Source organism: Lepidochelys kempii, chromosome 2 (assembly GCF_965140285.1).
Source record: "Lepidochelys kempii isolate rLepKem1 chromosome 2, rLepKem1.hap1, whole genome shotgun sequence".
Taxonomy (NCBI): Eukaryota; Metazoa; Chordata; order Testudines; family Cheloniidae; genus Lepidochelys; species Lepidochelys kempii.
Window position 1 is genome coordinate 64,807,882 of NC_136381.1, and position 24,167 is coordinate 64,832,048.

The 24,167-nt window shown below is 35.7% G+C and overlaps 1 protein-coding gene across 12 annotated transcripts in view; it reads left to right on the plus strand.

The window, feature by feature from the left end:
* Positions 1-24,167, plus strand: part of ASPH (aspartate beta-hydroxylase) — a 206,679-nt gene that overhangs the window by 60,127 nt on the left and 122,385 nt on the right. For 9 of the 12 annotated variants that reach the window (XM_073331031.2, XM_073331032.2, XM_073331035.2 and 6 more), the window contains 4 exons: positions 15,429-15,518; positions 20,805-20,879; positions 21,373-21,609; positions 22,296-22,361. In XM_073331031.2, coding sequence (XP_073187132.1) covers positions 15,429-15,518; positions 20,805-20,879; positions 21,373-21,609; positions 22,296-22,361 — 468 coding nt within the window. The remainder of the gene's footprint in view (positions 1-15,428; positions 15,519-20,804; positions 20,880-21,372; positions 21,610-22,295; positions 22,362-24,167) is intronic. The other 3 variants (XM_073331039.2, XM_073331040.2, XM_073331043.2) reach the window with 3 other exon arrangements.

A 24,167-nucleotide genomic window follows, 5' to 3' on the forward strand; every position in this document is an offset into this window, starting at 1 on the left:
AGTGCCTTCCTGTGGGCCCTCTTGCCCAGGGATGAGATCCAGGACCTGGATGGATGGGATCTAGCGGCTGGGGCTTGCAGGAAAATAGACCAGTTAGCTGCAGGGTACGGATCAATTGGAAAGCAGACCAGTTGGGGGTCTTTCTGAGCTGCAGCTTGTGTGCTCTGCAAAAATCTAGGACACTTCCTGTTTATAAAGTCCCCCTTGGACAGAGAAAAGAGACTCAAAAAAAGAGGCTTTGTCCAGGAAAAGCCAAACATATGATTATCCTTTGTGACTTAATTCATTTTTTAAATGCATTTGGAATATTAAAATCACAAAAGCCAAAGAAATGTGTAAAATGTGCAAAATTTCATTTACTTCCACATACATTGATGCAATCTAAAATACGTTCAGAGAAGAGAGCCGGGTTACATGTAACAGTTGAAGTTAAGTGATAATACATATTTTAATGGCACGTATATGCCGCATAAATAATAAATTCTCAGTTTATTTTGTAGTCCTAAATGAAAGAATACTGTTCTGTGAGATCTTGTTAATGTGACATGAACTGAACTCACATCCTATACCATGTTATTAATTTTACTGTGAAGATTTATGACTAAATATTTTCCCTTGGGATACATTTATGATGGTCTTCATCTTTCTCAAAAGGTTATTTTTAATAAGGTGCATGGAGTTGCATCAAATAAGTGTCCTATTGCTTTAAAAAAGCTGCAGTTAATGATTCTCTTCACCTCTCCAGAATTTTTATGAACAATATTTCTGGATGCCCTTCTCTGTTCTGCTCCCTTATGCTTTCCATAGATGGAAAATTTCATAACATTCAAAATTGCAAACAGTTATCAGAATTCAAGTCCACAACCTACAAACAAGATATTATATGACAAATTGCATTTGTAAAATTGTTAGGTTTTCCAGAGAGCTCAGAAAAGCGTTGGGGCTAAATAACTTCAAAAACTAGGCTTGCTGACCCTCAGTTGAATGGGTTGGATCTGAAAATGACTGGTTATGAGGTTTCAAACAGAAATCTTAATTGTAAATATGAAATACGATTCTTCTAACTTGTGCAATCTTCTATAATTTTATTCTAGAAGAGAAAATCAGGTTAATTCTGTGATTTATCATTTTTGTTTTCTACACAATGGTTAGGGGGAGCACTGTTAAAAAAAACTTAACTTCTGATCAGCTTATTAAAAATACTATTTAGTGATCTGAGATGGTGGATGCTGGGAAGTCCTTAATCTTTCTGCATAAGCTTTTGCTTGCTTTTCTGTGATACTAATAAAAATGAGTTACATAAAAGTTATAGTTTTGTTCCACCCACAAAAATTGTAATGGCTGATAATATATTGAAAGGCTGAACCCCTGATTTCTGTGACACCTTCAACAGTATTTAATGTGAAAGTGTAAGCAATTTTTTTTTAAGAGACCATGTTTAGAATGTCTGGAATCAGTTATATTAAAGTTGAATAAAATGAACTAAGAAATGTTTATATATCTTTTGAGATTACTGTTGCATATATTTTGGAGCTTTTTAAAAAAAGTACCTTTCAAATTTTCACTCTTAAACTTTTTCAAGGGCAGTTGGTTATAGGACCGCTCATTCTTAAGTAACATTTCATAATTTTGTATCATTAGTTAGTCTCCAGTGACTTACCTTAGAAGAAATTAAAATTTTGTGAATTATTCATTTAGGTTACATGTGGGGGTTGGAAAGGAAGGGAAAGGCATTGAATGATTAGGGAACATTTTAATTGCAGCTTCGGTTAGTAAAAATGGTAGGATAGAACAAATCCATTTTTAAAACGTTTTTTGCTTAATACTTTGAGATCAAAAAGTCTGTCAGTGTGGTTCAGTCAGTCTGCACTGATGTGTTTCCCAACTCCATAGCCATCCATCAAGGTAGTTTTCTGTAGAAATTAATGCATTTCATGCTGCTGCACCACTACCAAGGGGTTTTTCAATCAGTTTTCACAGTTGTGTTGCACTTATGAACGGTTCCACTCTGATGAGGCTAACAAAGAGAAAAGACTTACTTCTTGGACTTTGTTTCTACTTGGCAAACAAGATGCAATACTCATACATCTGTGATTTATCTTCACAAAGAAAAGCCAATTTTTAAAGCCCAATTCTTTCTATTCAGAGAGAAGATAGATAATCTGAGCTATGAATGTTCTCTAATAACATACATTCCGTCCCAGATATTCTTGGGATCCGTACAATTGCGGGAAGTGTTTTAATAGATTTTTAGGTCAACATCCTTCAGCTCAGAAACCCTGATCAGATGTACCATGGCTACGACTCAGTTCTTCCTTTCATGGTTAGGTGAACAGGCAAGCAAGAGAGTCTTGAGAGAAGCTTACTCTGAATGACTTGACAGCAGTTCCTGCAATCCTCTGTTATGCTAGCTGTGTAAACTACAAAGCTGTCTTTCATTTGAGAGTGTGGGAAGAACATCTTTCCAAGCTCTGATTTGCCTGTTTACCTGAAGGACATGTGAAACTTGGTAGCAAATAGAATCCAACTTAAGGTAGGTGGTAGCCTTTTATAAGCAAACTATTTTGGTTGAGCAGAAGGCCATACAATTCCAATATAGTAAATTGCAGAAGTAAAATAAATGATATGAACAAGATAAAAAAAAAACATAAATTAGTTTTCTCTTGTGGTTCTTGTGTGGAGTATAGATAGATGTGTAAAATTCAGAGATCAAGATCGGTGGATTTATAATATAAAGATTAACTTCTTGCTTGGAAACTTACTTTTTGCGTTCTTAGTTCCACAATTTAAATATCTTCCTTTGTTAATCTTCTGTTAGAGAGAAACTTTTTGTATGCAAGCTAAAGATGGTTAGTTTGGGAAACTACTTGGTGGTGGACTGACATGAAACTCTTTTTTCTTTCTGCTACCCTGATGTGTCTGGAACTTTCTGGGGTATGGCAACAAATATGTTCAGACTGAATGTGAACTACAAAACTTATTTCTAAGTATTAAAGTGTAGCCTTTGATGTTTACTTACAGTTCTAGTAAATGTGCTTTACCTTTGTAGAACAAGGATAGTAATAAATAATGTCAATGTCAGTAATGGATTTGAGATAATTTAACTCTTAAAATTTCATTAAACTGTACTAAAGCTTTAATATCGCTAATTATTAAGTTCAGCATTGTGACTCCTGGGAAAACAGGACTTTCTTTTGTTAGAAACTCGCTCAGAAATATTTACATTTTACCTTCTTAAAAAAAAAAAAAATCCACCTAAGAGTTGTAAACTGATGGGGGAATGTCCTCTGGATTCTAAATGTATAGGACCAAATCATGCTGTCAGTATTCAAACAGAAATCCCCATCAACTGGGAGTTCTGCTTAAAAATCGGTGACATTTTATGAGCATTTTTATGTGCATTTTTTAAAAAAAAAGAGAGAGAAAATTACCATCCTTAATTATTTATTTATTTTTGAATAACCACTGGTTTAGTAGACCCTACCAAAAAAAAAAAGAAAAAATCCTTGAAATACAAAACAACAAACACTGCTACAGCAGTTCTCTTCAGATCTATACTGACCTCAATTTAATGAAACTGACTCTCAAAGGCACTTCATAAGTGTATTCAGTCATGTTAGTTTAAATGTTTAGAAAAAAATGAACATTTTGTCAAATAAAACATGAGAAGTAAATTGTTTTTTAATTATTTATTTTTAAAGAGTGAAACTTGGAAGTTTCCAAGAAGGTATTGTACATCAGAATATAAAGTGCGAACATCTTTAAAATGATATCCTTTAGAAGTTTCATTTTGTTTTAAATACTCTAACTATTCTTTGTCTTTAAATGTTGTTGTTTCTGAATTAATAGTACTTGTGTATTGTTTCTCTAGTGATGAAATGCTTGAGGTGCTTTATTCGTGTGATTCATTCTACATTTTCTTTTGTATTAAAAAAAAAATGTGTGATACAAGCATAAGAATTTAAGAATCCCTTGTGTGTAATGTTTTAAAAGTTAGTGTCAGTTAAGTAGAGTTTTGTAGTACCAAGTTGACTAACATTAGGCATTATGAAAAGACACTATATTTATAGTAATATTTGTTTTTACATAATTTAGTAAGCAGCTTGTAAAAAGATTTGCAGAAGTCTCCAAATCTGTCATAAAACTTGAAAATAGTATGTGTGGCAAGGCACCCTTTCTGTCTCGCTGGACTTAGCGCTCCCTCCTCTGGCAGGGACAGGGCCTGGGGTAAATCAGCCCCACTCTGGAGCATGTCTGTCTTCCCTCTCTGGGGTTTGTTTCTCAGAGCCTTCCCAGTAAGCCTCAGGGCAGGCCTGAGGAGTGGTCCTCGGCCAAACACAAAAGAAAACAAGTCTATAACGCACCGATTCTAAAGGGGAATAACTTTCCCTGGCCCCCTCACTGGGGCAGGTGTTGTCCTGTCGCTGGCCCTGGGGTGTCAGTCCTGCCCCTAAACAGGCACTGGGTTTGGGTGTCTCCCCTCTGGGGAGGAGCGCACTCTCTCAACTGGAGAAACCTATCTCTATGCTGCCACCAGCCTTGCAGCAGTTTGTCCTCTCCTCACCAGAATAGATATTTTTTTTTAAACAGGTTTCAGGCAGCCCTTAATTGGACTCAGGTGTCCCTAATTGACCTGAAGTAACCGTTTCCCAGTTTGTAGGAAAAAGGGCCTTTAGCATTCTAGGGCTAACATATCTGTTTTCCCAGACCCTCCTGCAGCCATCCAGCCTGACTTTGTCACATATGTTTATCACATATGATTGAAATGGTAGTAATACTGACTTTTACAATATATGCCTTCAAATTTATGAAAACTATATTTTAGTATCTTCTAAAAAATGTGGTATGTACAGCCAAAACAAAACAAACTTTTCAGGAAAAGTTACTGATTTGGTTGAAATCTTTCTTGTGGCTAGCTGTTTGTTTATGTATGTATGAATGTATGTAGCAGTGTGGTATAGGTTTGATTTCAGCTATTGCATCGTTCTCCTAGAAAGGTATAACTATAATATGTTAATGTTAACCATGTGAGGCATTAACTGCTTGATATGCGGTAAGGGTTTTGTTTTGTTGAAATCATATTTGTTTACCATAATAATTCTCTCTAACAAAACAAAACTAATATTGATGCCAAAAGTTGTAAAGCATTCAAATCAGATCGAAATAGAGTAGTAATTTTAAAGTATGTTTGTTCTTGTTTTAAGTGTTTAGAGATATTTTATTGTAGAATTCTGTGACCAAGAATGATAGACATGGCTTTGATTTGGAAATACTATTAGTTGGCTTGCTAAATAGAGGGGAATGTAAAATTTGCGCAGCTGAGGGCTGCATTAAGAACTTGCTCAGAACTTGAGGATTGTTCTTTGTCTGCATAAAAAGAGTTGGATTGCAGCAAATTATGGGTATTTATAAACAAGTGAAACATCCATAAAATACAAACAGGGTATTCGCTGAGCTCTCTCCCTATGGAGTATGCACATTTCAATTAGAAATAAAATTTTAAATTACTGATCTTTTGGGAGAAAGGTACAATTAAGTTCTGTACATTTTTTTCCTAATTAAATCACTCTCTTATTTATGCAAAAAGCTTTTGAAATAACCAGGTTTTTTTACCATTTTAAATTATTAAACAGCTTAAAATGTGTTTTCATATCTACTTGCTTCATAAGTTTGCTGAATACATTTTATTACTTCTGCTATCTCCATCAGCTCAATAGTACTCCTCCTTTTGCTTCAACTGAGTGATTTATTTGGTTCTTGTAAGTTTATTCGCTGGAGACAGTAAAGTTACACAAGTATAATTTTGCCAGCCAAGTAGGCCTTAACTATTTTATCACTGATAAATCATGAGGCGAGAACACAGTTTGGCTTTCAGATCTCAGGTCAAGTTTGCAGGGCCAGCAGTTCAAAGTCTTTTTCAGTACAATAAAGACATTTTTTTGTCAGTTTTCAGCACAAAGTACGCAGTTTAACTGTAGAGGCCAAAAGTATTCATATAATCGATTGGTGGATACGTTTAGTAGTTTGAAAGTTGTTTCAGTTAAAGTACCTATAGCCCCAGACACATACTGTACTTGGTCTTCATCTCACTGGCTGGCTATGCCGTAGCAGATTACACAATGTCTACTGAAGTAAGCTTGCTCATCGGTAGGGAAGGCTGCCATCACCATGGTGGTAATGGTCTAATTCTCCTTTTATTGCTGTCTGTGTGATGGGTGCAGGGGTCTGCTTATGCTTGGTATTTGTGGGACTCATTTAACTGTTCCATGAACATCTTACCCTAATTTGAGCCCAGTCCTGCAATCCATGCTGTCTCCAACAAATGGAAGTACAGTAAAGAGTTCTTATTTTAACAAATATATTACTCAAAATATATTTAGAAATGGTTGGCATTTGGAAGAAATCTGGAACTCTACCATAAAGAGCCAATGAAATGTTGTTGCTTTAGATTGGTAAATTATGTATGTTGTTTGCTTAATGTATTGAATATCACAAAATATGTTTATAACCTGTTTCCATCTTACAAACATCAGGAGAGGAGCCAGGAGGGGTAGACAAGAGAAAAGCTAAGGCCAAAGGTACTTAATGCTTTTTGTCAGTGAGTTTGGTGCAAATAATTTCTAATGCCTGAAATGCATGAGATTTGCAAACCAGGTAATTGAACTCTGGCTACTAATGCTAGATGTGATGGTTGTCTTTTCAGTTGGAGACGCAGCAAACAAATACCCTGCAAATTATCTCAGTCAGAATTTCAAATTCCATTTATCCATCTGCAGCTAATTTGAGTGCTTTCCTAATCCAGGATATAATTAACTATAAATCTATTCAAAAACACTTTGTGCAAGTTTTTTGCATGATTTCGCTGAGTATGACTTACAACTTTGTTATTTCATACTGTGTATGTAGAAAGATACATTTTGAATATATGCCATGATTTTGCTTTGTCCTTAATCCTCTTCGGTGACATCTTTACTGTTTTCAGATATTTAAGGGATTTATTGATCTTCGGGCAGAAGAGGGACCATTAGGATCATATAGTCTGGTTATTTACTGAACATAAACCATAGAATTTCATCCAGTAATTCTTCAGTGTGGTTTAGAAATTAAAGTAGAGTTTAGTGGTTGTTCCTATTATAATTGGATGTTGTTTCTAGGGTTGTTTGCAATTCTAGTCTAATTTGAAGAAAGATTATTCCCGGCGAATGTATTGCATCTACTACTCTGTACTGGGCAGCCTGTTTGTTGAATGTAACAAACTTTACATCATCATTGGTTATAATTTTTTCCTCTAAGGCTAGAGTACCAAATTATTTTTTTGTTAATTTACAGTGGAAAGATTGTTAGAAAAAATGTCTACTGGGGAAAGCTCTCATGCACATATGAATACTGTTTTTTCTTATCCTTGCATGCCAGCTGAAATGTATAGCTTTTGTTTTGCATTGTGTTTGGAATAACTTGTTTTGAAAATATTAATAAATGAGCCATTTAATTACTTGTTCTGTTTGGGTTCTTCCTAAAGAATTGTATGGTATTGTAGTGAAGGAATGTTATGAAATGCCTTTAGTCTTTGTACATCCTGTAGAGAACCTGTTGAGAGGATATATAGTGGCTGAATTATAAGTTTTATGAATTGAAAGAGTATATTCTTTTCATATACAGAAAACGTAATGAGAAGGTACAGGTAATCAGTTAGTAATACACTACATTACAGCTTTCGCTATTATTTACTCTGGCAAAACTTCCGGTAGGCTTTAAGGGTAAACTTTCCTGAGTAAGAATTGAATATCTGCTTCTGTTAAATTACATAGGTAAAAAATTACTATTGCTTTTAATAGGAAGAGGACCAGACTAATTTCTTTTATTTGTAGGTGTGAACAGGGTTGAAAGTAAATTACTTTTTTCTATGCTAAACTCGTCATAGTAAGCAAAACATTTTTCTAGTTTCTAGGTTTATGTATGAAGTGGAAAGGTATTTTGACAGATGATTTTTTTTTGCACAAAGTATGAAAATAGCATCAGAGTAAGTTTATTTTGCTGAATCACCTTTTCTGCATATTGTTAAGGAAATTAAATATTAAATCCTAATGACAATTGAGGACAAACATTAGTGTAAACCAGGGGTGGCCAGCCTGAGAAGGAGCCAGAATTTACCAATGTACATTGCCAAAGAGCCACAGTAATATGTCAGCAGCCCCCCATTAGTTCCCCCATCCCGCTCCCAGTGCCTCCCATCCACCGGCAGTCCCATGGATCAACACCTCTCCCTGCCTCCCCACACCTCCCAATCAGCTGTTTGGTGGCATACAGGAGGCTCGGGTGAGGGTGGAAGGAGAAGGAGCAATGGCATGGCAGGCTCAGAGAAGGGGGCAGGAAGGGGTGGAGTGGGGGCAGGGCCTGTGGCAGAGCCAGGGGTTGAGCAGTGAGCACCCCCTGGCACATTGGAAAGTTGGCACTTGTAGCTCCAGCCTCGGAGTTGGTGCCTATACAAGGAGCCACATATTACCTCTAAGAGCCGCATGTGGCTTTGGAGCCACAGGTTGGCCACCCCTAAACATTCCCTCCCCGTTTGAAAATTTCTACCAGTTTCAAATACCTTACAGTAGTATTCCCCTTTTTAAAATATAACTGATAATCTTTTTTTGTGTGTGTACTTTCAGTAGTTGAGAAGGCTGTGTTGATCTGCTTTGTTAGCATGTTATCTGAATGTTGCATCATAGTCCTAAGCTATTCTAATTTAAATAAATAAGACAAATTAAGTATGAAAGGGACAATGTCAAGATAAAAATCAGAATAAAAATGTATGTATATTAATGCTATTGATTAAAATGCCAAGATTTTAAAATCAGATTTACCCCTCATGCTGTTCATTTGCGTTTCATTGTACAATGAAACTAGACGGATCAGTTTGGGGTTTTTTTGTTTTTTTTTGTTTGTTTGTTTGTTTTACAATCAGTTTCTAGTACTCCCTATTCTGGTTTTAATTTACTAACAGTGTTGATGTAGTCTCAAACTTTTTCCTATTCAAATTAATTTTTTTTGTAATCTTTGGCCTAACTAAGGTGACAGTGTCCCTAAAGTGTTATGCTATTGATATTAGTTACTGTAAATTTCCTTGCTGATCTATGAGGTTGAAAAATCATTAGTAGATCTTGTTTTAAAGAAGGTAGTCTTACAAATACAATGCTTTATCATGTAAGATTCAAAGTACCAGGATCAAAGAGGTGTTAGACAAAGTAATTGAAAAGTCTGAGTGTTCCGTAAAAGTAAATTAACGGTATCAGGTATAGAAAAGTAGTTTTATTAGTGGATGAAATTGAAAATACAGCAGTTTAATATAAGATGCTTATTTTCTGCATCTGCTCCATGATTTCAGACTTCAGTATTAAACTCAGATCTAATTTGTTTAGTTTTATAAATGTATTAATAGCTTTAAATTGCAGTCCTAATTAACAAATCTTTAGGCATCAAGATCTCTTTCTGCATAAATATTTCATTAATTTTGTTATGGGTTAATTAGAATAAAAAGTAATCTGCTAGCTATGCCAGCATTAGATGGGGGAAAAATAATATGGGTGGTCATCTTAGATTATTCAGGTTTGGAGCTGCAATTGTCATTGAATTATGCAGATAAGTTGCACAAAATTGTGTTCAATGATCTAAACGTGCTCTTAATTAACGTTTTTCATTTTTTAAATGAAAATCTGAAAAGTAAAAGAAGCAATTAAAGAACCACTCAAGAAAATAAGAGAGAGAGAAGCATCCAGGAAGAAGGAAAACAAAGTTGTAGAAAAGAAAAAGAAGGCCATGGAAGGAAAAGTTGCTGACCAAAAGGTTAAGAAAGTTGTTGAGGTGGCTAAATTGAAGAAAGATTCTGACAAGGTTAAAAAAGACAAAGGCAAGGAAAATGAAAAATCAGGAATAGACAAAAATGTGAAACCCAATGAAACTATGAAGAAATCAGCCACTGAAAAGGAGGTTACCCCTTCTCAAGCAGGGAAAGACACAGTAACTAAAAAGATAACTAAAATCCCTTCCGGAGTTTCTGAAAATTCAGCAAAGGAAGATGAGAAGAAAAAACAGAAATAGGAGTTTGATGGTGAGAAAAATTCAGTGTATTGGTAACATAATTTAGTGTATTAGTAACAATTTTTCTGAAAGTCATTAGTGTGAGTGACAGTTATGCAGACTGCTTATGTGTGTACTTGCATTTGTAAACACACAACAAATATATCTGCTGTGGAGCTCAAATGTGTACATAATGTATTTGATCACAAGTCCTGTACATTAAAAATTGTTGGTATAGCTTTGAAATCTGACTTTTTTCTTTTTTACATAAAATATCAAACCAATCTAACCCTTTAAATATATGTCTCTTGCTTTGTATTAAAGTTACATTTTTCTTGTAGATATGTGAAGCGTGTAAAAACATTGTGGATCATATGTAGAAGTTTATTAATGTATTATTTAGAGGTCAACCTGGACATTACGCAAGTGTTGAAAATTCCTGTTGTAAGAAACTAATTCTCATTTCATTAGAAGACATGCAAACTAGAAATAGTGTCAAGAAACACATTTGTCACAGTCTGATGCTTTTGAGTGCTGTAATGTTTTTCAATGGTCCTGTGACCGTTTGCTTTGTATTGCTATTACTATGCTAAATTACTGTTGTGTTGGCTTCATCTTTTGTCTGAAACCTTTGTTAGGTCACTATGGGTGAGATTTTCAAAAGTATTCAGCAGCCAAAATTGGGGGCAGATTTTCAAAAGTGCTCAGAAGCCAGCAGCTCCCTTCTCAATGGAAGCTTCTGGGCACTTACTGCTTTTGAAAATCTAGCCACTTACTGAGATGTCTAAATGGGAGTTGTTGCTTGCTGATCAAATTTCAGGAAGCTAACATTGTACCATTATTTGTATTTTGGCTGGACTGGGTTAGAGAACAGACTTGTGTATTGTAGCCACTCATAGAATAGCTTATTCCTACAATAATTCTAAATGTTCTACTTCTGTACATTAGCTCACTTTTTGGATTGGTATTTTATTGTTTTATTTTCAGCAATGAAGAGTGAGAAGTATCCAAGAGTCTTATTAATTGGGGTAAATAGGGTATTACAAACTTTCTTCAGAAATAGTGTATTTCAGTGTGTTACAAAATCTGTACTTAATTTCTAGTTGGTATATGATAAGAGATACTTATTGTACAAATTCTGATTTTATTGTACAAACAAATAGAATTGATTATATGCTGAATCATTGCACAATAAAATTACAAGAGACTAGAACAAAATCTGAAAATGATACTTGAGGGTCACTGACTATAGTGGCTGGTGGTCCCTAGCAAGGTTTTGGAATTTGACACCTCAGTTCTGGTTCTACCATAAACTGTTCTGTGACCTTGTATAAATTACTTCACTTCTGTCTCTCAGTTGATCCAGTACATATATGCATGCTTAGTTGTATTGAGGCTTAATATTTGTATGGTGCTTTAATACCTTTATATAGTGCTGTGAAGGAAACAATATTTTTGAAAACAAAAACAATGGCAAATACTACAGTACAATGTGACACAATTAGGAGGAATGACATACTGAATTACTTTCTAAATACTGGGAAAATATAAATATAAAGTGTATATATACACACCCGTGTACTGATCAGGGTACATTTTAGATTAGCAAAAATGTGGGAGTGAACATAGAAATCTCTCAGAACAGCTCTAAAAATTTTTTTCTAAATCTTCTTTGGAAATGGGACTGGACATCTATTCTTGCATAACAAGCCCAGACTTCTCCTAAATTTAAGTTTCAGTAACAATATTAATATTCTTATCTCTTACTCCACTGTAATCTGTTGGAAATGAAGATAAATATTTGATAGAGAAACGCTTTTCTTGTAATTAGGTACTGGACGTACTTCTATTGGCAGATTACATCTAGGGTCCCTCCAGTGTCTGGATTGAGGGTGTGTACATCAACATTTTTCTTATATCTGGTAACATCTTATATTTTTCTTATATCTGGTATATCTTGTACATCTGGGTGGAGGGAGGTGGAGATTTGAGTGTCATACCGTTCTCTAATGCCTCTATCTCTTCCAAGCTCTGAACTGCCACATTACAGTTAACAGTATCAATTACTTCAGATTGCTTTTTTTCTCCTACTGGGAAACTGGAACAGATGTCTCAGTATACATAAAAAATAACTTTTTTCACTTGCCATAAAAAAAGTCTTCAAAGTGAACAGAGCAGTTATATTTAAGAATATGTACAAGTATGTATTTTTAAGTTGCACGCATCGAGTGGCATTGAGGAAAAAAGGCAGAATTAACTCTCCCTCATACGCTCCCATGCCCCCCCAAAAAGCCACAAAAACCCCAAACAATCCTCTTATGTCCCAATCTTACAAAGATTATACACACATGAAGTTCCATTGATTTCATTGGGACTATTCCCATGCATAAAGTTAAGCACGTGTGTAAGACTTTGCAGCCTTGGAACCTTACTTAAGATGCTGTTCTTTGAAAGCAGCTTCATGACAACTTCTAATGTAGTTCAGACTGTCATGTTTCTTTGTAATTGTTACTTCACGTTTTTCTGTGAATTCTAATATGTATATAGTTTTAAATGGAATAAACATACACATACATGGTGAAAGATCAGTCACACTGTAATCTAGTACTTGGGATTGTGTCTCAAAACACATTTCATTAAAATCAAACATCTAAATCCAATGCAGTTGTTACTGTATAAAGGCACGTTTAAGAGCCTGAAACTAAAATGTGTGTACTGTTTCAATCAAGGAAATGATACTTACAAGAAACATCTCAACAGAAGATTGTTCATCATCGTGTACCTTCTTTCTGAAAGATGTTGGTCCTCTGAGCATATTCTGAGGACATTTGGCCTGGTCTACACTGGGGTGGGGTGGGGATCGATGTAAGTTACGGAACTTCAGCTACATGAGTAGCTGAAGTCGACGTACTTAGATCTACTTACCACGGTGTCTTCACTGCAGTAAGTCAACAGCGATACTCCGCCGTCGACTCCACCTACACTTCTCACTCCAATGGAGTACCAGAGTCGACGGGAAAGCTCTCGGCGGTCAATTTATAGTGTCTTCACTAGATGCGATAAATTGACCCCTGCTGGATCGATTGCTGCCTGTCGATCCAGCAAGTAATGTAGACAAACCCAAAGGCATGTCTTGCATAAATATGTTGCACTAGAGTGACCCAGTCAATCTTATGTTTTTTTATAGAGAAAAAGTCAAATATGCAATATTAATCTTTTAACTCTGGATTTGCTGGTCTGCTACAATCTGTTCATGTTGTTCCGTGTAATTTAAAAACACCTGAGCTTTATTAGTATAAAAGATATGAGTTAAACAATCCTTGTACCACAGTAATTTAAAATATCCCATTAAGTATATAAAAGTACTTGTTTACGTACATAAAAATGGTTCAGAATAGCCCAGAAGTGGTTGTGAAATTAAGGTATATAATGCAGATTTAGCTTTCAGAAAAATTGCTCTAAACAGAATAATAGTAAAAAGGCTGATGGAACTGAAGTGGTGGCTTAAAGTCAATTTTAAAGGGGTATGGTGTAGTTCACTTTGGAGCAACTTGTTTGGAGCAACTTGGAGCTTCCTGACTTCCTATCACATACTTACAGCATATCTGTTGCTCTGCCAGTTTATACTTAAAGAGAAATGGAGAACTTGAAACAACGAAACCAAGACACGAGCACATACTTTAACATATATTTTATGCTCTGTTGATCTACCAAGTTTGTAAACGCAGTTGATATTGTGAGAGATCTGAAACTAAGAGTTTGTTTTGGCGTGTGCAGCAAGACGACTGAATTGCCATGGTGTTGGTTTTTTATAAGTGAGGAGGAGTTAGTATGCAGAGTGGTGAACTGCAGCTTTGTTTGTTTTTTTTTAAATCAGGCTTCAAATATTTTAAGTACTGACATGTTTCATCTGTGCTTGTAACTATTAGAAAGAAGATCCTACAGAGCTGTTGAAATACTTATAGTTGGTCATTTCTCTATCTTTTGATTGATGTTCATTTAGGCTAAGTTTTTTTTGTTGAGAATGAATTCAAAAAACCTATAGAACATAATCCTGTCTAAAAACACCTAAAATAGAGTTGAGGGAACTAAAGTTCTCACTGCCGCCTCCATTGTTGAGGCCTCAAAAATTAGACCTGTTTGAGCCCTAATGAACGCTGTTCAGGGACTAATGCTGGATTTCATTAATCCTAAAACAAATCCTGATGTATAATCAATTCGAAATTTTATGAGTTTGACATTTTAGGAATGAATGTTTCTATTAATGAGAGAGAGACAGTACAATCTGATATGTTTCAATGAGAACAATACAGGAAGCGTGTAGACCTTATAGTGTGGTTATTGAATAAGAACTCTGGCTTGTATCCACTCTCTTTATAGAAGAGGAAAATTTATCCTGATTATCAGGATATCCTTGAGAATGTTTTACATCCTAAGATCTCAATCTCTCAATGTGAGTGACTCAGACCTTTCACTTATGCAGTCTAGTTTTAGAAAGTAAGTGGTAAATGTGCATTAGGTACCAATTCTGCACTGTACACCTGAAAGATGGGACTAGGTGATCTTCCCACCTGGAAATTCTGTGACCCTCTTACCCTGGCACTGATCACTGTATGTGTGCATCTCCCTTGTTTTCCATTATGGTGAGATCCAAAGGCACTTATTTAGTTGTGCGGCAAGTCTTACTATATTGGGGAAACCTTTGTACCAGAACTCTGTGAATCATAATTTTGCTACAGAATTCATAGACCTGATTTATGGACTGAAGAGAACTAAAGGGTAGATTGCTGAATCTGAAGGCACAGTTAGGCTTGTAGCCTTCTTTACAATTTATTGAGCTATATTTGTGAGCCTAGTCAATTGTTTTATTGCGAGCTATGTGTTATGAAAACTTTTTAGAAGAACTCAAGATAAGACAGCTTAAAAAAAATCACGTACCATTTTTTAAATTTGGAAATAGGTGAAGTGAAAAGAAATGTCTGTTTTTATCAGCATACATTACTTTTTCATACTAAACAAAGCCTATGAACAGTATTGTGATGTGTTTAAATCAGTGTGGATTTTGTTCAATAAACTTATACCAATGAAAGAAGTTTGGGCATCTTTACCCATTTTTCTAAATTTATGTTTATGTATTCTTCAAATAACCTCTCAACATGCTTTAGTCTTTGCAGAGAATGTATTGTTAGGGACAACCTAGAACAGTACATTGTTCGAGTAAATCCTCAAGTGCTTATACTGTCCATTTGTTTTACTGATAATATAATTGAATCTCATGCTGATTATCAAGATTATCTCATGCTGCTATATAATTAAATCAAGACAAAAAAGCCTAAAGTTAACTTTATAACTGAAAAATGCAGGACTTAAAGAAAGATCTGTCCCAGCACAGCCAACACCAGCTGAATCTGAAGAGTCCATTCAACCTGCAGAGCAGTCATTCGTTAAATCAGGTAAGGTCTCTCACAAACTGTACATGACAACAAAAGACAAGAAAAATTTCAATTGAATTATGGTCCCTTTGTCTGCGTGGATGTGAAATTGCATGACCTCTCATTACAGGTAAAAAAAAATCCCTTCTTTCTGTTGCCAACATTTGCCATTTTACTTCTTAATAGTTGTCGGTTTACTGTAGTAATTCATTCACAGAATATTCAGGAATCACTTTAAGTAACTGTTCTAAAATCAATAAACATTAAAATTCTTAACTGGTTAATTCATACAACAGAAAGCATCTGTAAACAGTCTTGACTACAATTTGTATAGTATTGTTCCAGTACATTTTTCTCTAAGAATACAAATGCTGATATGCATATAGATAAAATGGGAGCAGATTTGCTGGTTTGAATAGTCTTCAAAGTTTAATTTAACACTTGCTCCACCAAGTGTTACATGAAGGTAGTACAATACATAAAAATGTACATAAATGCTGTCTCTTATGATTTCATTGCTCTCCTGGTTAGAGGACAAAATATCCAAATATAGAATTTAAGTTTGTGACTTGGAAAAAGGCATAAAACTTGTTTTTTTTTAAATTAGAACAACATTTTTAAAAATTGTTTTTATAACATATATAATAGTTTATACTGGGAGTTCATATTTGGCTCAGCTGCTGGAACAAAAGTGTGGAAACAATTGTAAACTCATCATTAATGCCCCTTTATATAAATATTAATAATGTTGCTGCTGCTATTATTATTTCTATTGTAGTAATACCAAGAGGCCACCAAACTAGGCTCAGGACCACACAGTGGTTTGCACTGCACACACACACACCCACCCACCCACCCCAAAAAGAGGTATTTTCTTTTTGTAATTTAAATGCTTTTTGTGTGTTTGCAATATTTTAAGCTCAATAACTGGGCAAAGTTTGATCAGTGTTACATATTTTAAGCATTAAGTACTTACGTACTACTCAAGTACTTGTACTTATGTTCAGAATCTACCTTCAGGAACAGATTTCCTGATTAAAACATCACAAAGATTAAAACCCACCAGTCCTACGCAGAATTCAAGGAAATAAAGACCTAATTTTACAAGTGCTTGCTAGCAAGTATTACTTACTACCAGCCACAATGCATGGATTGGACTCTAAAAACCGATTTTCTGCATCTTTTTCTATCCATTGAGAAAGCACATCCTATTGAATATGTGCATAGGACTATACAGAATGAGTTATGAATGTAGGGCATATTGTTAATAAACTGGAAATTAAGAGTCTGTGCTAAAAAAGCCGAATTATTTTTCTTGTACCACAACTGATAAAATTCATAGAGTTTTTAAATAGTAATTTCCATGTTTTCTGAAGATACCAGGTATATGCACTTCATCCAAACATACAAACGTTGCTGGTTTTCCTACAGCATTTAATTTTGCTATACAATTCATTTAAAAGCTGAGTTAATAATTTTCAATTTCCCACACTGATTTTAAGTGATCTGAATGCATGAACTGCATAAGTGCCCAAAGTATTATTACGCAAATTAACTATTTTGAGTGGTCCTTTCTGCAAACATGTATAGTACCTAGTTGGTGTAATAATAAATATAAATATTAATATTATAAATTGATTTATATTTAATATTAATAGTACAACTTAATCGTACAATTTTGTATTAAATAATTTCTATCCTATGTCTATAATCTTATAAGAAGAAGCACCCTAGGGAAACAAAGATCTGGTGTGTTTTCTAAATTCCTATGTCGGAAACGTTAACATTTGTCTTCAGTGTTTAAATTTATTTAATCTAAAAAGCATATTAAAATCATTTATCTAAATTGAATTGAGTACAGTTTGGTATATTCCTTTAAGCAGTTATTCTCCCAGTGACTGTAAATCCATTGTTGTCACTTACTCTTTTTGAAATTCTAAATTCAAGTATCTAATTATATAATCTTAAATTTATCTGACACTTCCCTCTATATAGTGTAACTTTTTTGCTCCTGAATAAGGGATTAGAAAAAGAATAGTCACTATTTGGACCGCATATATGATAATCTTACTATTTTAATATTGATAATGGAAGAGAGTTTTATGGAAACTTCTGCAAATGAGTTCTGTGGTTTGTTTTTAAAATCTTTGTAATAGACATCAGTATTTAAAAAAAGAAATCTATTGGTAATACTTTATTTATAAATAGTACTTTACCTACTTTAAGCATTAAAGATTAACCCATTCCATTTTTCTTGGCTCAGACAAATTCTTCAGTTTGAGCCACTGTGAAGTAGGCTCTGGACAAGGACTAAAAGACTTCCTTTCTGAAAAATTAGTCCATTTTACGAGTAATATTTTAATTTGTTGAGAAGCTCAGGTAGCTCAAGCTGACATGAATTTATGTAGTATATGTTCAGTGTGTGTAAAACTGAAGAGCCAGAAGGCATTTAAGGGTCACTGGTTTTTACAAAGACTTATTAGTTGCCATTTTGTTTACCTTTATCTTTGAATTTCAAATCCAGAAAAAGATTCATATAAGGATTAATAAACTAGTATTTTCTTCCATATCTCATTGTGTGTGTGTGTGTGTGTGTGTGTGTGTGTGTGTGTGTGTGCACGCTTCATAATAGGAAATTAAATCTTTCTTCAATTGATAGAAATATAGTGTTCCAAAATTTCATATTTAAAACCCAGGACCTATCTTTCTGGAACTTACAATGATTACCCCTTAGGGCATTCTGCACCAAAATTTTTAAAATTATGCTCCAAAAAATTAAAAATTCTACATACAGTAGTTTAAAATTCTGAAAATTTTATCTGTCAAATAAATGAAGGCTCCAGCATGACATTGTGGATCACAGGACACTGGCTGCACGGAGGTGGGAGATCACTGTGCAGCTCCCCCCGCCCTGGGACACAGACTCAGCGATGAAGCTGCACCCAACCCTGACATAGTGCAAGGACAGGGCCCTGCCCCGGAAACACCACAGAGCCCTGCCTCTCCATGTCAAGTATGGAGGGACTTAATATGGGGGGGATCCAGGTGCAGCTGGTTGGGGCTTGGTAGAGTGGGGATCCAGGTGCGGGGGGGAGGGTTCTGGGTGAGGGGTGAGGTTCAGTGGAATTTCTGGGTATGAGGGGGGTTTGGATGGGGGAACAGCTCCCTGTAGTGATCCCTTCTCCTGCAGCTGAGGCGCGATGGGCGCGGGGGGAGTGGAGGAAGGAGGGTTTGCAGAGTTTCCTACAGCCAGAAGAGAAATCTGGGTGAGTCTGACATGGCCCCGGATACTGAAGGGGAAGATGAAGTCCTGTCCTTCCCAGCCCAGTTGGGACTAGGAGCTGAGCCCGGCGCATGGTAGGAGCCATCAGCTGGTTCTTCCCCAGTCCCGTCCCGTATCCCATGGTGATTTACCTCTTTGCCAGCTGCCCTGGACACCTGAAGCATACTGCTGGGGAGGGTCTTATAACTGCTCTTATGGCTTCCCTGTCAGAAAGCCATTTTTCGGCGGGGAAGCAAAGAAATCTGCAGGGGACATAAATTCTGCACATGCGCAGTGGTGCAGAATTCCCCCAGGAGTAAATCTGGTGACTGTCAAACACTCAACCTTCCTTCCAGTATTTGCATATTGTAAGAAGAAATGGTATCTTTAGTAACAGTGTAGGCCAAATACTCAGTGCAGGAAGATGTTATTGTGTATAAACCATTGCAGACTCAACATAGGTTTTCAGAGCTTGATGTTGGGAGGGGGGAGAAATAGCTCAGTGGTTTGAGCCTTGGCCTGCTAAACCCAGGGTTGTGAGTTCAATCCTTGAGGGGGTCATTTGGGATCTGGGGCAAAAATTGGGGATTGGTCCTGCTTTGAGCAGGGCGTTGGACTAGATGACCTCCTGAGGTCCCTTCCAACCTTATATTCTGTGATTCTATGTCTTCGTTAATATTGAATATTTTTGTATTTACCTAGTAGTTGCGCACCTACCTGGCCACATGCTTCTGTGAATTTCTGGTTTAGCCTGTGCACATTAAGTATTTGTAACTGAGTTACGTGTACACAAATGAGCGGTTGCACATACCTAACTGTAGTAATCAGTTTCTGTCTCTATCACATGAAAGAGATGATAAAGGAAGCAATAAATAATATGGACATGGCATATTTTTTCTCATCAAGACACCTTTGAAAGCTCAATTTGATAATACAGTATGTATTGCTGTTTATCACCTCTTCTTCTTTTATTTTTTGTGTGTGGGTATTGTCTTAAATTAGAGCCCCGTAAATCTGAGAGGTGAAATAAAGTTAAGACTTACAAAACAATGTCCTTGAAGGCGCATGCGTGCATGCACGCATACATACACTTCCTTTTCGCAGGCTTGTCTTTTAACTCCTATAGTACTGCTTTGGAAAATATTCTGTATTCACATCTTATTTATGGAGCTATATAATTGCTGGAAGGAGAACCAATCATCTGAAGCAATTTTTAAAACCAGGTGTGTGAGGGAGCGTGAGACAAAGGTTTAATCATAAATAAAGGGGTCAGAAATGGGACCGTTGTGTGTAATGTGGCATGAACTGCTTGGGAAGTCTTAACAGTGGAAAAATTGACACTACTTACCTGTTTTTTTTTAACAAAACAAAAACCTCACTGACTTGGATAGTATTTTGCTGTCCCTACAGCATGACACACACACGACATTGCCCATAAGGTAAAAGTGTTTTATTTAAGAGATTGAAATAATGTGGTGGGTTTTAGAACCATAAAACGTAATAGTGGGTCAGGTAAATTACAGAGTTTTACTGCTACTTGAAGCAGTTCAATTTTTTTCAGTGCCTGCCATTTTTATTTTTAAAAGTTGTGGGGGCTGATTTTTTTTCTTGTGTATGTTTATGTTTATATAGGTTAACACCAGAGAGTTCTTGGTGATTACTATATGGCAGCTGGAATGCAACTATCTGAAATCATTCGAGATACTGTCACTTAAAGTTGTACAGAAAAGTTGATGTTCATGACATACTAAAAAGCATAAAGCAAATGCTTTCAATTCATCTTCAGTGAAATTGCTAGAAGTCTGGCAAAGGTGTTCATTTATACTGTTTAAAAAAAATGCAACCTATTTTATCTCATCCCCTACCTCCAATCCAATTAATTACAGAGGTGATAGGAAAACTCTACAATGATCTAATGAGGTCAAGGAGTTTCTTTACTGAATATGTCCATCTTTTTACTACAAACTAACTAATTGCAACAGTTTCAAAGTGCAAACTTTGTTATCCTTTGCACCTATCTTTGACATATTTTATAACCCATTTAGAGCACAAGAATGTTGAAGCAGAACTGGAAGAGGAAATTCAGGCCATTCTTCATGAAGCACTCCATTCACAAGCTGGTATGAATTCAGACTTCGCAGTCACCAGAGAATTTATAAACAGCACAACAGACTAGACAAATTTGAGAGAGATTCTTGATGATAGTGTACTGTATTTCCTTTCTACTGTATGTGACAGGATAGCCAACAAGTTGTTAACGCCCAGGTGGTCTAGGGAACAAAGCCCAATAACGGGCCTGATTTTTCAGAGGTTCTGAGTACCTGTCGCTCCCATTGACCAGTCTACAAGTAATGTTTCAAAATGTTATATCTTGACATAGCAAGAGAGGATACGGATGGTGTCATCTGTCACTGGTTCTCTCTCCTAGCTGTTTCTCGAGTGGATCAATGTACAGGCATTTTAGAAGTTCATTCTGATAATGGTTAAGACCCTGCTTATTTAGGGGAATGTCTAAGAACTACTAGAGATAAATTTGAATGTGGATTATTTGTTGGAAATTTAATTCAGCGGGTGCTGGGTATGGTGTTTACATCCTCTGTACTTATTAATCAGGAGAGAGGCATGAGGAAGGTGCAGAGGAAGGATTAAATGACAAGCATGAGGAAGGTGCAGAGGAAGGATTAAATGACGAGCATGAGGAAGGTGCAGAGGAACAATTAAATGATGCACGGCAAGAGAAGGATGAAGTATACCAAGAAGCTTTTGAAATTCCTACAACTGATGACCTTTATGGAGCTTTAGAAGATGAAATACCTGAAGTATCTGAAATACTAAAACAAATTCAGGAAGGTATCTGAACCAATTAAAATATTTCTAGTTGATTCTTATAGAAATAGTAAGAGCTAATATATGGAACTTATCTAAGTGTAACAAGACAGAAATTCTCATTGAAGTTTTTAGGGCCTTTCTTTTGTGACAGGCCGGTTACTGCGTTTGTGTGTACAAACCATTAACTGAGAACATAACTGGCAAATATTCACAAACAAATACATCTTTGTTCACCTACGGGAGTGTACATTGCACTTTATGAAGTGCATGTAGTGCATGCCTTTTAAGAGTGTGATTCCATCTAAATTTTAGTTTGGTGGAGATATGTGACATGTTAAACCTCAGCAAAAGCTATTCCCAAATATAAATATTTCGTAAATCAAGAGAAGATTAACGCATTTTAATTCATAGCATATTAATTAATCCTATTGTTTTATTTGTTTTTAACAAGATTATTTTTTGATTGCTTTAGATTTTCTTTCTTCTACCTACACGTTTTTATTTTATTCTCCAGATGGTCTTACTGTGGAAATTTAGGGGCTGTGCTGAAGCCTATTTGAAATTTGACTCTGTCATTACTTAGTTTTATTTGTGTGTGTGTGTGTGTGTGTGTGTGTGTGTGTAAAATCTCACTCACATTCTCTCTCACACACAAACACACACACACACACACAAATGAAAACACTTCTTTCATTTTTGTGTCTCAGAAACTGACCATCATGATCAGGTAGAGGAGCATGGAGTAGGTGAGCCTGAAGCAGTTGAAATTCCTGGTATGACTCTTTTTTTCTTAACTCCATAATACTGGTGTTTTTTGCTATACTGCTAAAAATAAAAACAGAAAAGCTAAATAGAAATCACTGAACTAATCTAGAGTTGTGATTTTAAAAACACTTCGTACTGCTCCAAAATCTTTATATTGTTGTCTGAGGTATTTGAATCCTTTGAATGGACTAAGAAGTTTGCAATTTAAAATTAATAATGTAAGGAAAGAATTTTTGTAATCACAAAAAAGTATCTGTCTTCAATAGTGCAGAAGCTGCAGAAAGACTTAGTGCATTCAACGTATGCCCCTGGCTGTCTAGAATATGTATTTGACAGTAAAATTCCACAAAGAACATGTTTTTTTCACATATGGACAGACTAAAAAGACTAGGAAAAGATCTCTGGTTGGATGTTCTAAAAGTAAATGCATTGCTTTTCGAGTAAGGTTTTATGTATTAAGAGTTTTAGTATCTTATTTAGTTTATTTTAAATCAGTAAACAAAGGGGGGGTAATAAAGCAAAAGAGAATTTTTAAAAAATTATTATCCATAGAAGTAGACTTTCATTATGTTATTTCCATTAATGCTGTCAACAGCAAGCTTTGCTCTCAAGACTCCTGCCTCCATGACTGTTTGGTGAAAACCTGACTTGTCATGCAAGTGACAGTTTTGTATGGAGACTATTATCCCAGAACCCTTTAACCAGGTAGCTGATTTACTAAGCAATATTGACCTTGACCTCAAAAAATATTTGAAAAATACAGCCAAAAATGGTGGTGTCCTGTCATTTAACTGACTGTTCTTAATGGTATAATGAAAACTTTTTTCCCCTCTTTCTGTGGTACATCATAGATTAATGTACAATTTCCCATAATCTTGTCTCCCTATTCTTGAACAAAGATGTATTAGTCACCAGACCAATGCTGACTTGATTTTTTTCTATTGTTTAGTTGTAATGGTTCTATATGTATGTTGATAGACAAGAGTGGTGGTAGAATTTGTAAGTGAGCTGTAAATGGGAGGATTTTATTGTGATATGGGCATCCTTATATAACTATAAAAAGTTTGGAATCCACATTTTTTTTCCCTCTTGTTCTTACTGTGAAATTGCTCTTGAAATTTAGGCCCTATGCCTACATATGGAACTAACATAATGAAAGTCTACTTCTATGGATAATTTACATTGATAAAAATATGACCATGTAGATCATTGTTGCTACCACTGTTATATAATTGCAACAGATCTTGTACAACGTATGTCATGTAAGGTGTCAATAGAAAAGTTATGGTTTGCTGGTGTGATCATCCTATTTGTATGCATGCATCATTTTTGTATCTGGAGTTATGAATATCGACACTATACCTGTATTTCAAATGTTTGCTCTTGTGTAACACGCACAAGGTATTTACATCCAGTCTAGCTAGCACATTGGGAAGGGAATATTTTAGTTGATGGCCCATCAGTGAACACAATAGGCCATGGAAGAAACCTATCTTCACTTGATGAACTTTCGTGTGGACATTCTAGCTAGAATATGGGTAATAGCCCCTGCTATAAGAAAAGGAGTACTTGTGGCACCTTAGAGACTAACCAGTTTATTTGAGCATTAGCTTTCGTGAGCTACAGCTCACTTCATCGGATGCATACAGAAGCATGCAAGGGCATGTGACTAGACCATGTGGTACTGAACTCCATTTTAGCTTGTGGAAAAATATAGGCACAAGACTGAGAGCTTTCCCTCCACATGGCAGAAGTTATAAAAGGCCCTGGAAGCATCTCCGTTTTGCCTCTTTCCTGCTCTGATCTTTGGATTA